This window comes from Ambystoma mexicanum, chromosome 7q (genome assembly GCF_040938575.1).
Source record: "Ambystoma mexicanum isolate Mex_15411 chromosome 7q, UKY_AmexF1_1, whole genome shotgun sequence".
NCBI lineage: Eukaryota > Metazoa > Chordata > Amphibia > Caudata > Ambystomatidae > Ambystoma > Ambystoma mexicanum.
In genome coordinates this window covers 516,488,645-516,505,753 of record NC_090941.1, presented here as the reverse complement: position 1 = coordinate 516,505,753, position 17,109 = coordinate 516,488,645, and the positions used below count along the sequence as shown (strand labels likewise).

The 17,109-nt window shown below is 43.8% G+C and overlaps 1 protein-coding gene across 2 annotated transcripts in view; it reads left to right on the top strand.

Moving 5' to 3' along the window:
* Positions 1 to 17,109, top strand: part of LRCH1 (leucine rich repeats and calponin homology domain containing 1) — a 1,427,405-nt gene that overhangs the window by 1,052,070 nt on the left and 358,226 nt on the right. For both annotated transcript variants that reach the window (XM_069640111.1, XM_069640112.1), the window contains exon 14: positions 11,950 to 11,997. In XM_069640111.1, coding sequence (XP_069496212.1) covers positions 11,950 to 11,997 — 48 coding nt within the window. The remainder of the gene's footprint in view (positions 1 to 11,949; positions 11,998 to 17,109) is intronic.

Genomic DNA, 17,109 nt, shown 5'->3' with positions numbered 1-17,109 from the left:
GGGGCATGTGAAATGTTGCCGTAAACCTTCCGACTAATGACATTTACTGTCAGCCTGTGTCAACCAAAAACTCAGTCGGCAGTTCATTCACTTATAGTAACAGTGTGGGTCTGTGTTCCTTCACAGTGGGACTCCCTAATGTGTAGAGATATCCTTTCTTTCTTGGTCCTTCTGCCGATTACTGGCTGGACCCACTGTCTGATTGGGATTGCTCCAGCAGGTATCAGACATATCTCTTAGGCCTCCTTTTAGCTCGCGATGTCAAAGAGCGGTCTGACCGCCATTCTGGCATTGTCCTTTCATTTATGCTCCCTTCCTCCTTCCTTTCCTTGTGTCTTTGTGGGGTTGTCTCATAGAGTTGAAACGCCCCTGCTCGGGACCCACTGGGCTTCTATCTGATGTGAGGCATCACTGGGCCACCCCCTTCAGCACGTGCTTGACTGCGGGACATTCGGCAGACCACTTTGCAATGATGGTCTCCACCACACGCTGATCATTGTTGTCCAAGAGCGGAGCAGGCAACCTCATCCGGGAACCTGTATCCGCATCTGTAGTAAAAGGGTTTGCCATTGCCCTTGTTTGAAGGGGTAGACTCCATCTTGTTGACCACATCCGACAGCACACTCAAGACCTTGATGTTGCTCATGGCTTCTACCTGCAGTGCTAATGCCATGTCAGATCTGGCCAATCGCAGTATCTTCTCCAACGACCAAGGATTCTGGGGCAGTCTTTTTGGAAAATCTTTGGACTCACATCCTGCAATGATTTGGAACCGGATAGTCTCCTCGTTGCAATACTTGTTAATGTCACTGTGTTTTAGGCAGACGCACATCACAAAAGCATCCATCCATTCGCCTTTGTTCTGTTTGGTCGTGTAGAACATGCGGCGCTCATAGTCCACATTGTTGTGGGGGTGTGAAGTATTCCGTGAGGGCAGCTCTCAAACCCGCATATGAGTCAGTTGAGCCCGCCAGGAATTCGTCCACAATGCCACGCACATTTGGGTCTATGGCCAGCGTCAGTAGGCTGTGTTTGTCTTCGTCAAGAGGACCTATGGCACGGATGTATACATCAAAGTCCTTCGCCCATTGGGTCCAGCTGGGCCCCAAATTGCTGGTTTCTGAGAGATCAAAGTGGTTGGGTAGTTGCATGGCCAAGTCCTTGTGTAGTCTCAGGGGTAAAACCCCTTGTGGCACGACAGGTACTGTGAGATTTTCAGTGTCAGACATGGCGCACTGGTGGTGAGTGCCGTATGTCTTCCTGGCCTGATGTGGCGTAGGTTAATGGAGTGTCTGGATGTGTCTCTCAACCTGCTTCTTTTGTCCACTACCTGTGGCAACTGGATGTGGCCATGAGCACGAGCCCGCACGTGGAAAAAGAGGATCCTCTGTTCCTCCAACTTGTTGTACCACCTCTGACTTGTTCCCACGTAATCTCCCACATTGTAGAGGAGCGCAGCCACTGTGGGACAGGCTCTGACCCTTCTCTCCCGGCTGCTAATACGCTCTACAGCTCTATCAAACTGCATGGTTGGTATATTCCTGGCCATCCCTATTATCATTGCCCTCCCCCGTCCCATACGCATTGAAGTATCACACAAACACTGTCAGAACAGCCTGGATTGTGCAACATTTGAAGGTCCCATTTATACCTGCAGGAGGACTTCAGTGAAGGATCTGTTAAATTACTAACACTGTGTGATGAGAAAAAGGAGAGGACATTGCGTTGCCTCTTACGGCCCATACAATTCACTATTTAGGGATGAGGTCGGTTAAAATAATGTGTGTAAAAAAAAAAATTGAAGACAACCAACTGAAATATAGTTTGTTTCCTGATAAAGATTTGCTGAAACATTATGGTTGCAATGGCTTTTTCCATACATGTACACATGTACGCCCGTTGGGCTCCCATTGAATTCTGAGAGAAGGAAGGTTCCTTCCAGTACCAGAGTGCCAATGCACGATCACAATCCCAGCAGGTAAAGGCACAGGGGCACACTGAGATGGAGAGATTCTGCTAGGATCTCACAATGTCGTGACGCCAAGGTCTCTACCCAGCCTAACTCAGTGATTCCAAATTCATTGCATGGGGAAATGGAAAGACATGTATACAAAGTGGAAATGAATACATCATTTAATAACTGCCCATCTCATGTGAAATAATCTAAAAGCCCCTGGGGAGAATAATATTTCTAACCTGGGAAATCCTTGTCAATTTGAAAAACAGTGCTGTAGTTCAAACAATTTCATTGTTAAAATTGTCGGTCATCATCGCTCCCCCTCTAAGGCAAGGGAGAGAAAGCAGAGACAACAAATGTGGTTTTAGCGGTACTGAACGTGTATCATAAAGTAAACCAACGCAGTTTGAGACAGAACTGTGTTGCAAAATGTGTCAGCCAGTCAGCATACCTTAGTATTGGCGTCAACTCAATTACAGCATGCTGAGAGCTCCTGGTGGCATCTAAAGAGAGCAATTTGAAAAGTATTGCACTAAGGCAATACATCAACCAACGTTACCGAATCATAAACGGTGCAGTGACTCTAGACTGAGAAACTGGACGTGCAGTCCAACCGTCTTGCAGCTAACATCTGCACAAATAACCCACTGGCTTATGTGTATAAATGCCAGAGACAGCATTTCCTCACTGTGCTGGTCCGTGCATGTAATGCAACCCTTTGAAGTCTTAACGAGTGTGGGGACATGTACTACTGAACATATAAACATACATCAGTGAAAAATAACTAGAACGTTAACAGAGCTTAATGAGGCTAGCTCCCAAAAGGCCCCATGTTAGATGTGTATACTGTTGCAATGTAAGGGGCCACATGGCTATATACATGTGTGACTGTATGCATAGGCAGCAAAGGCTTGCCTACATGCTGTAGCCTTCGCCTGTAATACATGGTTGTGAATGGAGATCAGTGGTCCTAATGTAAGAAGCCCGTGCCAGTAGTTTAACCCAGTATGGCAGACCACTGTAGCCCATCATCCTCGGACATTGTGGTATTTTTGTACCATTTTTGTGCAGATTTGTTAATGCATCTTTTAACCATTGGTTGATACCTCAAACTATTAAAGATGTGATGGTGATTCCTCTTAAAAAAGCAGGAGTTGGACCCTAGATACTGCAAATTTGAAACCGATATCAAATACTTTTTTCTTTCTCAAACTTGATAAGGTAGCCACTACACAGCTTCAACTACACGGGGAGGCTGCAGGTGTATTGCATAAAAAACAATCTGGTTTTTGAAGTACCTCTGGCACAGAAGGGGCCTTGGTTGACCTCCAGGATCAGATGCTAACAGTATTGGAAAAAAGTGGATTGGGGCTGCTGATCTTGCTTGATTTATTAGCAGCCTTCAATCTACTGGACCATAACATACTTTTGGAGAGATTGGTCGCCATATGGGGACTTTCGAGGGAAGCTGTTATGTTGATGAGGTCATTTCTGAAGGGATGTAGGTCCAGGGTTCATTGGAGAGATATTGCATCTGATACTGAGCCCATTGTTTGTGGTGTTCCGCATGGGGCCTGCTTGTACCCCGCTCTCTTTAATATCTTCACAAATTACAAAGATGATTTTCAGATATCTATGGAGCTTAGTAGAAATCATCCGGAAGACCAAAAGAGACTAAGTAATACTTACATGGTCATTAAAAATTGGATGTCCATAGATTGGTTATGCTTAAATGCCGGGAAAACCGAGCTGATGATTTATGGATCCAAGTACTCCGGGGAGAGTCTATGACAAGATTTCTCTAGTTTCCACATCAAGGCTAGTCTGATGCTGGTGGCCAGGAGGGTCAAGACTCTCAGTACTTTCACGGAGGCTAATCTTAATTCTGATGCCCATGTGGATTATATAGTTAGAAATACCAACTATTATCTTAATGTTGAGACTGGTTGGCCCTATGGTCACTAAGGAAAACTGTGCAAAACTGGCAGGTGCTATCATATTACCATGACTTGATTACTGTAACTCCCTTTTAGGGGGTGCCAGTAAGGATGCAATACAGAGATTGCAGAAAGTACAAAATGAAGCAGTGCGCATAGTTCACTATATGGCACGGAGAGAACCAGTGACGGTTGCCTGGAGAGAGCTGCATTGGCTTCCGGTGGCAGACAGACTTCTTTTTAAGTTGCTTACACTGGGACATAAGTGTATTTTTGGAACGGCTCCCAATACATTGGCTTCCACTCCAAGCCAGGATATTGTTCAAGATGTATCCTCTACAAGGCAGTCACTTGAAGCACACCAGCGTATATGGTGGCTAAGCTCGACATATCTGGTGGCCTACGCTCCTCGCGCAGCAAATCGACCAACCAGGTTATAGAGATGCAGATGTATACATCACTCATGGAGCCCACCACCTCACCTCGGTCATATTGGAAGAACAGCAAGAAAGCACTGTACATGACACTTCATATCGTCTCAATACTGCATTGAAGATACAAAAGACATTATGCGCCCAGACAACAGTACCAAGTGTACCCTCAAACGGATGTGGTCGAAGGAAGTCTGCAGACACCACTGGACATAGAAGAACTATAAGCAAAGTCTGACAGGGGTAAAGTGACATCATAAAGAGAAAAGAGGAGGAGGCACAAACAATATACAAATACCTGAAGAATGAAGATGTGACCAAAGTAATAAAGAAACTGAATATGCAAATGTGTAGAATTGTATACACTGAGAAGATGAGCAAGAATAGATGCAGTACATGGATATATGCAGAAACGCAAGGTAGATGAGACATATAGAAGCTTGCTAAAAATGGAAAATATAACGCGGGTAAAGCAGCCATGTTGAAAAGATGGACGTCGGATTTGTATAATAGTAAGCTAAAGGCCCCAAGGAGAGCGATCAAGGCTGCATGGCTGACGGGCACTGAAATACAGATTTGTGCAAGAACAAAGAATGTTTTTTTGATGTAGGATCAAGGATTCCGCAGCAAGAAACAATTGCAAAGCACAAAAGTCGTCGAAGAGGATAAGTCATGTACATAGGGCATATTTTTCTTAGATTAAGTAAAGGAGTAAACATTTGGGAGTGTGAAGTATCGGACCAAAGATGCAGAAAGCATATGCAAGACGGCACAACCAAGTTTCCAGAGGCCAAGGAGAGTAATAACACCCAGTATAATTGAATCTAATATCACTAGATAGAAGGATAAGATGGACAAAATTATGGTCTACTCACACGTGGTGCACGACCAGAAACCAAGGCCTATTCATAACGCTCCAGACGAAAATAGTAATGTACCTTCACTCCCTTTAAAGATCCGAGGAAGAGAACAGTCAGCAAGTTCAACTACAAAGAGGAGGACTTGGCTCAGGGCCTAGCTGATGAGAGATGGTAGGCTAATTGACCAAGTGGGTCATTGTCTGATGATGTTCCCCGCACCTGGGTTTCGTTGTGTTTACTTGCTGCTAACGAGCCGAATGTCCAAGGTTGGAAGAGAGTGGCAACCATTCAGGATGGCCTATGCGATGATGGACTATACATTGTTGCAGGAGCCAATCCGCTGCTATTATTCTACTATATGTGTCATACATAGTCAGTTCGAGGTGTGCCTACTTGATAAGGGGCAGCCAGTGATGTTACTAACGCATAAATAAACTATAGGCATATATGTTCCCTTAACCTATCCCTCTGTGCAATAGGTTTTTACCATTTGCCACGTAGGATGACGTCGTAGCTCATAAACATTGAGGTATAAAGCCTTTGTGTAACTGAAAAGTAATCAAGAGTGTGTGAGCTGCGATTTGGTCTGACAAGCATATTTCCCTACTTTATTGAATTGATGATAAAGTAGTATTTTGCCATACTCTTTGAGTCTGTCCGGTTATTTGGGCCTGAAATCCATTATTTGTGGTAATCCTATCTAGCACTTGATAGGCTCCAGATGCTACTGCACAGGCTTGAATCTCAACTCGTCCACAAAGAGAGGACCCACAAACAATCCTTCTCTTGTCATGCACCCTCCTCTGGAACTCGATCCCGATATCTGCTCGAAATGCCCCCAGAATTCTCCAATTTCACAAATCTCTCAAAACACGGCTCCTATAACACCTGACCAAGGACTAATTCCAATGGATGCACATACTGACGCACAGACCTCGCACTACTGTGCTACTGTTAAAAGATGCCATCCTAAATGCCGGCTACCCACACTCTGTACGGTGCTCCGCTGCTCTCGAGCTAGGTCTGCACTTTAAACAAAATTAAAAAATTAAATGTAGTACTTTTAATGGTGTATTCTCAAACATTAGTTACCACACGGGTGATGCCCTGTGACTGGTATTCTTGTGGAATTCCAAACAACTTCTAAGGTATTTTGAGCCAAATAAGTTTTTTTCCATTGAAAAACGTGACTATACCAGTCTGTGCTTGAGAGTGGTATCCCAAACTGTTCCATGGAGGATGTTCAGAGCAGCCTGTTAAGTAGGATGGTATACTCCGTGCATACAATGGTGATATTACGGAAAGAGATGGTAGGTAAATGTACTTGCCATCTACCACGAGAAATGTATAATGGAGTGGATAAGAAAGATGAAGAAATTAGATGTGATTTTTTTAGAACATCTGCCGGAGAAGACTATAGCAATCCCCCCGCATCGGGTGGCATGCAGGGCTGGTAATGGCCCACCAGTCTGAGCCTAGGAACCTGCCCCTGAAAACCCCACCCTCAAGGGGTGGAAGTCATTTGCACCCTGAGCCTCATCTCCAGTGCAAATAGTTTACTGTGGTTTTCTTTCACATGAGACTGGCTACGCATATCTTCCACATGCTCTCCCCCTACCCATCAAAAAAAAGACAAACAAGATGGCTGCTGCCATTGTAAATAGAAAAGGGAGCAAGTCTCTTTTCTATTTCTATTGAGGCAGCCCGGTACATACGGGGGAAGGAGTGTGGCAACCAGAACCATGCCTGCGGGTGAGTAAAGGGCGGTGGCGGGTTGAGGAGAATGTTGGTTCCTGGGGGGCAGGATACAGGACTCGGAGAGGGCTGGGGCTGGTAGTGCCAAAGCAGCAAAAAAAGATGACAGCACCTCAAGGGGTTGCAGGAGGGTGAGCAGCCCTCTGAAGGTAAAAATAAATGTTGGCATCCGTGGTACAATGCTACTGACCTCTAAATCATGAACTTAAGGCACACATAACCTGATAAGCAGAGATGGTTGGAAGCTGAGGTTGTAAAGTTCTAGTCTGAAAACTTCTTTTAGGGGTTTCATATCAGATAACCTCAAAATGACAAATGAATGCCAAGGAAATTAAGCTCAATATTAGGATTGGGGCAGCTAAATCAAAGACCCAGGGAATTGTTTATAGTTTTACAAGAGTTACAAGGTAGTTGAGTGGACTCCCACATTGAGGTGGATAATGAGTGGTGTCAGTTGATCCATGATAGCTTTTCCCAGAAAATTCAGCTGCATCAACAATCCATAGCAGACCAACTTAAACTTCTCCAAACCTCTGGAAACCTAGCGTCTCCTGTTTGTACGACATCTGTCTCTGTGTCCTCTCCTTTCGGGAGGTTTCCGAAGGAGTTTTTGGATGCTGTGTTTAACATGAAGCCAACATCATGTAAAGGGGATCATTTTCCTGCCTCTTTATTCCAAGAGTTTTTGAGTTTTCTTTTGCCCTGGCTGACAACCTTTATTAATCGCACATTTTCTAAAGCCTCCGTGCCGGATAACATCAAGGAGGCTTGGATCTCACTGCTATTTAAAAAAAGGAGACTTTAGATCCCAGTGATCCTGAAAATGTTAGGCCTATTACTAACGTCCCTTTCATGTTGAAAATATTGGGCAAAATGGCGTTCTCTCAATATCAAGACTTTGTGGAACAAAATAATATCCTTGCAAGTGGTTAGACTGGGTTCCGTGTGAATCACAGGACCGAGACTGAACTAATGGATCTCAAATCCAATATAGCACACAATAATATCCTTGCAAGTGGTTAGACTGGGTTCCGTGTGAATCACAGGACCGAGACTGAACTAATGGATCTCAAATCCAATATAGCAGAGATAATTGATAAGGGCGGCAAGGCACTGATACTTCTCCTGGATTTGTCGGCCACCTTTGATTTGGTCGATCATGCCCATTAGCAGATTGACTGGTTAGGGTTGGTGGGTGTGCTGGCGCTGCAGCGTACTGGTTTGGATAATTTCTCGGCACAAGAACTGCCTTTGTGACCAAGGGTATGGCGCAATCACAAATTGCCTCTTTGGTGTGTGGCACACCTCAAGTCTCTTGCCTATTGCCACATTTGCTCAACATTTACATCAAACCATTGTGTGACCTTCTATTCTCCCTGGGGGTTCGTTTTGCGAATTACTCAGAGGACACCAAGAATGTGATAGAATTATCAGGTACCTATAGCAAATATTTAGATAGGGTAAATGAAGTTTTTAGTGCTATTCAGACCTCGATGGCTATTAATTATTTAGCCTTGAATAACAAGAAAGCTGAACTGCTTATTTTGGGCACCCCAAAGAAATTCAACCTTCTTGACTTATCCTACAATAGCTTTTCTATTGCTGGCAACAATATCAAGGTTTCTGAGTTAGTCAAAAAATTGGGGGTTTTCTTTGACTCCCACTTTTCTTTCAAAAAACATGTTCTATATCTCAAGGTTTCCTGCTCCTATTTTATTCACTTGTTATGGCGGATTTGTCCATCTCTTTCAGAATCTAACAGGGCCATGATTGTGGCAGCTATTATCAATACCAATCTTTTGTAATAGCCTTCTTTTGGAACCTCCCAGGTGAATAGTAAGAGTCTCCATGTGATTTAAAATGGAGCAGTACAAGCTGTTTTTGGTTTAGGTCATCGGTTCCTGGTATCCGAGTCTCGCAGGAAACTGCACTGGCTGCCAGTCAGTCAAAGGATTAGGTTTAAAGGCACCACCTTGGTGTTCAAGTGCTTGGCAGATGAAGCCCCTGCTTAACTCACAGCCCGAGTTTCTAAGGTTCCGTTTGGCGGACCTTACTTTCTAATAAAGATACCGTCCTCCAACAACCCTGCACCCTGTTGAAAAAGATTGGTGGCTCAAGCTTCAAGGGGTGTGTGTTGAGTGCCCACTTCAAAAAACAACTGAAAACCTACCTTTTTGACATGAACACAGGCTAAACTTACTATCTGCCTCTCCCTATCATTCAGCAAGTCCCCTTCTATGTTTTTGTTGTTATATCTTGTGAGCGCCTTTAGGCCCATGGGTGAATGGCGCTATACAAGAAATGTATAGATAGAAAGATGGATAGAATTGTGACTGTTGTAAGGAGGGCATGGTATCAACAGTAAGACAGACACAAGTGACCACAGTTCAAGGGTGTTTATTGAACTTCAACAATGGTGTGATCAATGCCTATCTAACCCTAAATCTACAGATGGGAGCAAGCTATGACCATCAAGTAGTAATAATGCAGTCATAGTGGAGACTTGCCAAAGTAAAAAAGCGTATACTAAAAAAAAGCGATTGCCAATCCTTACCACTAAATACAAAAATAGTGTGGGGTAATGTTCATGAAAAAGAAAGAAGTGTTCACAAAATAATATGTCAGGATGTTCAGGCTGTTGGCCTCCGTTCACCACGTTTTCAGCATGGGACAAGGCAGTTCACTCGAGCAAAGCACACACTCTGGCTTCTTTGGCACAAGGCTACAGTTCCTTTACCAGCATCAGCACTTACCCAAGTCTCTTTACTTCAAAGTCTCTTGATTTGGAGGGCCTGATGTACCAAAACAAAACACAAAGTTCCTTTCCTCTTATTCGTACTCAATTCTCATGATTCACCCTGGATCCCCCTCTTCCAGGCTCAGATCCTCCTTTGTACAATGTTCAAAGAATATTCTTTCTCGGATGACTCCCGGTTCACCCCCAATCTCCCTCTGCCGGGATCAGACGAATTTCAATTTGCATTAAACTAACTTTTGAAGGTGCACAGGGTTTAGCTTGACCTGTTGCAGGACCACATTGATCTCTAGTTTACCTTTTCCCGATTGCCAACCCGTTGGATACCTAACAGAGACCTTCTAATGAGCACCCACGTGGCACCGGATCACTCTGTCATCGGTATCTTTCTTGGCTTCCAAAAGTTCAGTCACTCCTAGTTTTCAATTATATTCATGTCACTCGTTACATACTTTTCACACACAGTTCTCTTTAGTTTTCTTCATACAATGTTACCAGTTGCAACCTTGGTTCTAACACAGGCTGGTCTGTTATCAGTTTCTACGACTCACCAGCTGTGCTGTCTTTACTGGTGCTGCTTTGTTGTAGGAGCCAAGGACAGTACCATGGTGGCAATCGTTCCTCCCCGCCTTGGTTATCGATGCGGGAGAGCCCTGGGTACCTCCGACACACAATGCAGGTTTCTTCAGTTTTAGTTCCTGGTTTTAGGTTTCTTATTTTCCAAGGTTCATGAAAGTAATGGTCAGAAAAGGCGAGGGCACTTCCTTGCAACCCTCTCAGGTCTTGCCGTATTTCTCCTTGTATTAAACTGCCATCTTGGAACTGCTGCTTCCTCGTGTGTTTTGCCTTGCTCAGAGTGTGCTTTCGTGCTCCGCTTTTTGTGTGTGTGTGCGTGTGTGTGTGTGTGTGATGAACAGTAATAGCCTGACCATTGTATTGGGACATGTTAGTCCGTTTTCACTCACGGTGAGCTGTCCCTGAGAAAGTGTTTGTGTCGGGAAAGGGCGGGGGGGAGGTTGAATTCCTAAGTATCCTACCTGGTAGAATGGGGAAAGGTGTTACATGGAAGGGGATACTGTGTCTCACCATCCGGTGTTCCACTTCACTCCCCGAAGGCCACCCCCGGGAACTGGATCCAAAAGCGATGGCCGTGTCCTGGCCACCTGGATGACAGATCCCTGGGGACTAGCGGGTGAGACTCATACGGTCCACAGTGATTGTATATGAAGTGTTGGGGTGCAAAGGCAGAGTTAAATAGTTAAATGGTGCATCAGGAGGTGTTTTGTCACCTTGCACATTAACCCCATAAATTACATTTGTAGTTTCAAGAGTGAGGTGTTCATGGCAGAGTGTGTGCTGCTTAATTGAAACAAACCTGCAGTTTAAAGAATGCATTATTTTTAGTGAGACACAGGGATTGCAATTGTGGTGAGCCCATTACACGGAGTCATTAGGTCACCGTAGGATGTGGTAGAATCATAATCAAAGAAGAAAGAGCTATAAAATGGTTGAAGCCGCACGTCCTGTTAAGGGTTTCTCAAGAATCTAAACACTTTGAACCTCCAACAAAACAGGTTGACATGCAATTGACTATTTGCCTGCTTAAAGGAATGCCAAAGAGAATGGTTATTGTGTTAGGCTGAAGCACAATATATATCAAAGGCTTTTTCTGGTTTGGAATGACATTTCAGGGCAAGGTAAAGGTGAAGAGAATGGATCACATGTTTGCAAATTGGAGAGTTGGTTTGAGCCACCTGAGTTTGTTCAATCCATCAACAAGGTGTTGAGGGCACTTGAATTTTTCTTTGTGGAGTCTGGGTGGGAGAGGGTGTGGCATGATGCAAAATGCATACAGGGGAATGAGTAGAGGATCAGAAAGCATTTCATAATTGAGGATTCCCCCTATTAGTGGACAGTTAAATGTCAGGATATGATGTGGGGGCTTTTGGAGACTTAGTGGTACATTTGTTCATGAAATGGCTAGTTTATGAATTAAACAACCTTACAGAAAATGTTGAACCAAAACTGCAAATCTTGTAAAAAAAAATGCAGTAGCTCACGTAATTTTGTTACTACCATTCATGTTTGCTAGATAACTGGGGTACGGTACATAGATCGTCCCATTTCTAAGCCAATGCGTCTCATTGATGGAACACCACTCTGAGAGGCTGCCTTTCTAGAACTTGTGCTATGTATTGACATTCATGCTGACTGGTGTGTGTGTGTGTGTGAGCATCTTTCTCTTCACTTGCAGGATGATTTCCTCTTGGAGAATGAAGGTGATGACAGTTTTCCTGACAAGGTGAGTGGGAATCGCCCTGTGCTGAATATACAGTCGTCTTCCAGGACACTGCCAGACTGCCTAATATTTGCAAGAAGGGAAGAGTGCATTTTATAATTTTATTCCCTGTGATCATTATTTCCATGTGTATGTTTCCATGTGCAAACAAACATTAACAAGAGCCAATATTTTGGCTTTGAAAATTCATATTGTTGCATTTTTGCTATTGATGAGTATTACTAGGTTTTCCAATTCATAATGTTTTCCTGATCGCCAAACTCCCTCCTTGCACTGTAGCCGTATTCTTGAATTCATGTCTCTTAGCAGTACCCATCAGCCTTGCTTCAGAATGCAGCAGAGTCCTTTAGGAACACCCAGGAAACCATGTTGCTAGGATTAGTTGTCCCGGCTGCTTTCTTCCTGACAGAAAATAGGATACGTTGCTTTAAAAAAGTGATGCACATACTTCCCAGTCACCTAACAGCTTTGTAAACTGATATGCAAGTGAAACCGTTCTCGTATGCTAGAATTAATGTATTCATTCAGTATTCTGTATGGTTACATTAGCTGTCACAGCCCATGCACACTCAATGCAAACATTACCATGGAACAGGCACCTACAACAATACGAGAACAATGTCGGGTGTGTCCCTAACAATATCACACCTTTGAAAATACTGTCGCAATTAGGATGACATGGGCAAATGAAAGACCCTTTCTGCAACACAGAGAAAACAATTTTTATGGATTGGGAAATTCTTTATAATCTTGAACCACACTAAAAACCAGCAGCCACAGAAAAACAATAGAAAAATTCAGCAAAACCATCAATGTATCATAAACGACAACAGCAGCCAAAAAACAATGCAGCACAATAGTGGAAAACACATGAACGTACCAAGCTGCTTGAAAACAAAACGGTGCAAAGCAAAGTTTAACTGCCATCCCAATTTACACAGTCAATCTAACGTCTGCAAAACGACTGGCACTATATCACTTTAACAGTGATGTTTCCGTATCATGGAGCATTGGACTGGCACAGCAACCCCCCTCCCTCCCTCGTACATTGTACTGCAGTAACTCTATCGGAAACTAAAGGCTCTCTCTAGCCAGACATCAAATTGAAAAGGACTAAACTAACGCACTATTATTTTTTTTTTCTCCAAATCCTACTTTTTTGGTACAGTACAGTTAATTGCACTACACACCTCCTGAATCGAATTGTCATATCCGTAAAGCCTCCTTCTCCAGGACATACTCCATCAGGCATTTCTTACTACATCATTTGTCTCCACATACACATTTATGTAATAATTCCATAAATTGAAAAATACTCCCTCCTCCCCGTTTCAGAACCCAAGACATCTGCTATCTTACATCACCTTGAGTCCCCCAAATGTGTATAGGAACAGCCCTCGCCACCATCCATGTCCTTCAACTCCATCTTCTTAAGCATGCCCCACAACTCCCATCCTTCCCTTCTATACTCATATGTTTCGTTATGAATGGGAACCATTCTGCCCTAAGGTGGTGCAGGGGTCATTGATCAATAGTGTTAGCTTTTTCATTGTAAACTAGCTGTCCTCGTCCACGCGTTGCTGTGGCTCAGTCTGGTTAAATGGAAAAGAAAGGAAAGAGAAAGCGCACGTTTCTAATAGGTTTAATTTCACAATGCTTGTGGGTAGTTCTTAATGGCTCTGGCGGTTCTTTAAGTTGAGGCAGTTTAATTTTCCTGGCGGCACAACACATTCTTTTCGTTTCTCCATGAAATTTCAGAGCCTTGCAATAAGGACACACTTCAGTCATGGTGCCAATGAGTACATGCTGGCTCAAACTATAATCAGCTGGGTTGTACCGCAATGCAAGGCGATTGTAATCGTGTGATTGCTGAGCACGGAGTCGGGTTTGATGCTGATATGCTGTTTCCCGTTGACGTCTTTTAGCCACTCTCAGCCTGTCGCGTTTATTCTGTTGAGAACGAAGCAGATCTGAAGCTGCAGAACACGATTGCCGTGCTCGCAACCGTGCATCCTGAAGTCTGGCTGCATGTCGCTCTGCTGCTTGCTCGGCACGTATTTGAGCCATTCTAATCGTAAAATATTTAGTATAGCGTGGGTTGCTTTTACGACCAACAGATGGCACTGTTTTTCAGAAAAAGCATGTTTTACCTGTCACAGGTGTGACATCTATGTATAGTAGGTATATAAAAACCCGCACCTATTTGAATGCAACGTTGTGTCAAAATTTCAAAGCAATCAGTGAAGAACATTGAGAGATTTAAGATTTTGAACAAACGAACATTTCCATTTTTATTTATATAGATGTCTCTTTCCACTCTTAACTCATCCCGTTCCTGTCGTTTCCATCTTTTCAACATTCGGAAAGTTAGATCTCTTCTAACTTTTTGTGCCACTAAGCTTTTAATTTCCTCCGTAATATTTTGACGCCTATTCTACTGTTCTGTATTTCTCTTTGGTCTTCCTATCTCTCGCCTAGCTCCTCTAAAGTCTGTTTTGAATTCCTCTATTTGCCTTTTGTATTCTTTATCTGTTCACTGCTCTATTGCAACCTCTCTGGCTTCTGTTTGTTGGTTATCTTTTCACTCTCAACTGAATTTCAATTTCTTCTGTATTGTGTTCAAGTCCCTTTATGGACTTGCTCCTATTTATCTCACATCTCTTGTCTCTTTTTATGTTCACTCTCATGCCCTTTGTTCTCAATCTCACTTTATTCTGACTGTACCCCGCCGTCCATGTGTACCTTCGTGGTTCTGCTCTTTTTCTTTATTGGCTGCTCTTCAATGGAATAATAAAAAATAGGTTGTCTCATATGATCGAGTGCTTCTCGTGTACCATCCCTATTCTCTAACTCAAATAAAAGCAAGAACGGGTCGAGGTTTCTCTCAATACCATCCACTTTCTTGACCCGTAAAAGCACCCCCCCCCCCAATATGTGTGGATCCGTTCACAAACCCACCACATGTTCCAATGCGTGCCTACCTCCCTTCAACCCCTCCAACAGAGAACCTTTTTTCTTGGTACATCCGTAAAAGCTTTACAGCAGGGTATTGCAACCAGTGTAACAATATGAGAGCACCTTGTCTATATTGTTCCACTATAGATACCCTGCCCATATCCTTGCACACCCACAGGTTGTTGTCATTCTCCCTCAAGAGATCGATCTGCCACTGCTCTCTGACTCTTAAGGGGCCTGATGGTTCAGCTAGATGGATAGACCTTTATAGCCTGGATGTTATTCCCTCACAAAGAAACCAGTTTTTCTTCTCAAACAGAGTCCACTCTTTCCTCAGATTATCTCCCAATTTCCTATTGAGGACTGCCCCTTTGAGCTAAAGATATAAGAAGACAGAAATTGGGCCGATCTGTAGCAGGTCCTGTAACTCCTGTAAAGATATACAATTGCCCTCTATCCACATCTGTCCTGCTTTCTCCAGGCCTGACTCGTACTATCCCTGTGCACAGTTTGAATCATATATACTATCTCTAATAGAGGGGAGGGCCTGTACACAGTTTAGTTGCGAAGGCCACGTATACTCTATAGTCACCAAAGGACCAGGAGTAGCGGGTGTCTAAGAATCCTATTCAGTATTTTGCGCTGCGGTGCTCATAACCAGTCTCCAACTGTGACTGGGTGTAACACTGCATTCTCAATTGGGACCCATTGTTTCACAGTCTGGGGATCTAGGTGCTCTATAATACCCCCTCAACTGCGTCTGCCTGTGAAACCTTGGGTTTGCAAGTCAGAGAATGCCACCCCACCTTAGTCCCTAGGAAGACCCAGAGTGCTGTAGCTGATCCTTCGCCTAGATTTCCCCCATAGAAATCTCACCAAATCTAAGGAACTCCCTCGGGGAGACGTAGGTAACATTTGAAAGAGATAAAGGAACTTGAGAAGAACATTCTTTTTAGTTCTGCTCAGATGGGCCATTCAGGAGAGCGTAAATTTAGCCCTTCAGCACAGGACAGCTTTCACTCCCGCCCATAGATCTGGAAGGTTTTCAGGGAACATTTTCCTTAAGTTTCTAGGTAGATTAATTCTAAGATAGCTAATCTTATTCCCAACTATTATAAAGCCCCTTTCGGCATAATGTGGGCTATTCTAATTGGTTCCATACCATACATCAGGATAGTGCTAATTTGTATTCCCTTTCATACACTCAAATACCTCAGATTTCCTTGTTATGTTTCATTCTAGCGGCTCCATCGTGAGTGCATACAGAAGTCGGGAGAGGGGACACCCCCGACATGTCCCTCTTCTCAGTGGAATTTCATCAGGCCGAATGCCGTTAACCTTAACTCTAGCCTTCGGATCGAAGTACACTGCTTGCATCTACCCCATCCAGTTCTGCCCGAACGCAAATATCTTCAGGACCTCTTCTAGAAAGGCCCAGCTGACCCTGTTGAACTCCTTTTCCGCGCATTGAGTGGGTTAATAGTGTCAGCAAGGCTCTACTTCAGGAGCGGCATGAAATCCAATGTCTTCCATAAAGTGTCTGATCCCTGTTTGTTTTTCACAAATCCTGCCTGGTCCTCATGTAAAAGCGTGGGGTGATGCTGTTAAAACCTGGAGGCCAAGATCTTTGTGAATATTTTAACTTCCACATTAATCAAAGAGATTGGCCTATACGCACGTTACATAGTTATGGCTTTCCCTTCCTTTGGTATTAGCGTGCTCAAAGTTTTAAGAAATGAGAAGGGTGGTTCCCGACACACTAACAGGTAATTAAATATCTTAACAAGGAACAGTGATAGTATCCCACTGAAGAAATTCTAAAGGTTCACGGTACATCCATCCTCTCCCCGGGCTTTCCCGGGGGCTAATCCCCTGATTGCACGCTGCCCTTCTTCTAGCATAACCCCCACCCCCTTGCCCACCCACAGATGTTTTGTTTTGACATCTCTAGCTCCCCAAGATACTCCTGCATTTTCATCCACTTCCCTTGCATATAGTGCTTGATAGTAATCAGCAAAGCATCTGGCTATGTCTTCCGGGGAGTTCCACCTCTTCCCTTCTTGGCCTATAATTTTCTTCCCCTTCTATCTACTTTTTGGGTTCTCGATCTACTTGCAGAATTGTACCCACCCTTTCCCCTTTATCGTAGTATTGCGGTTT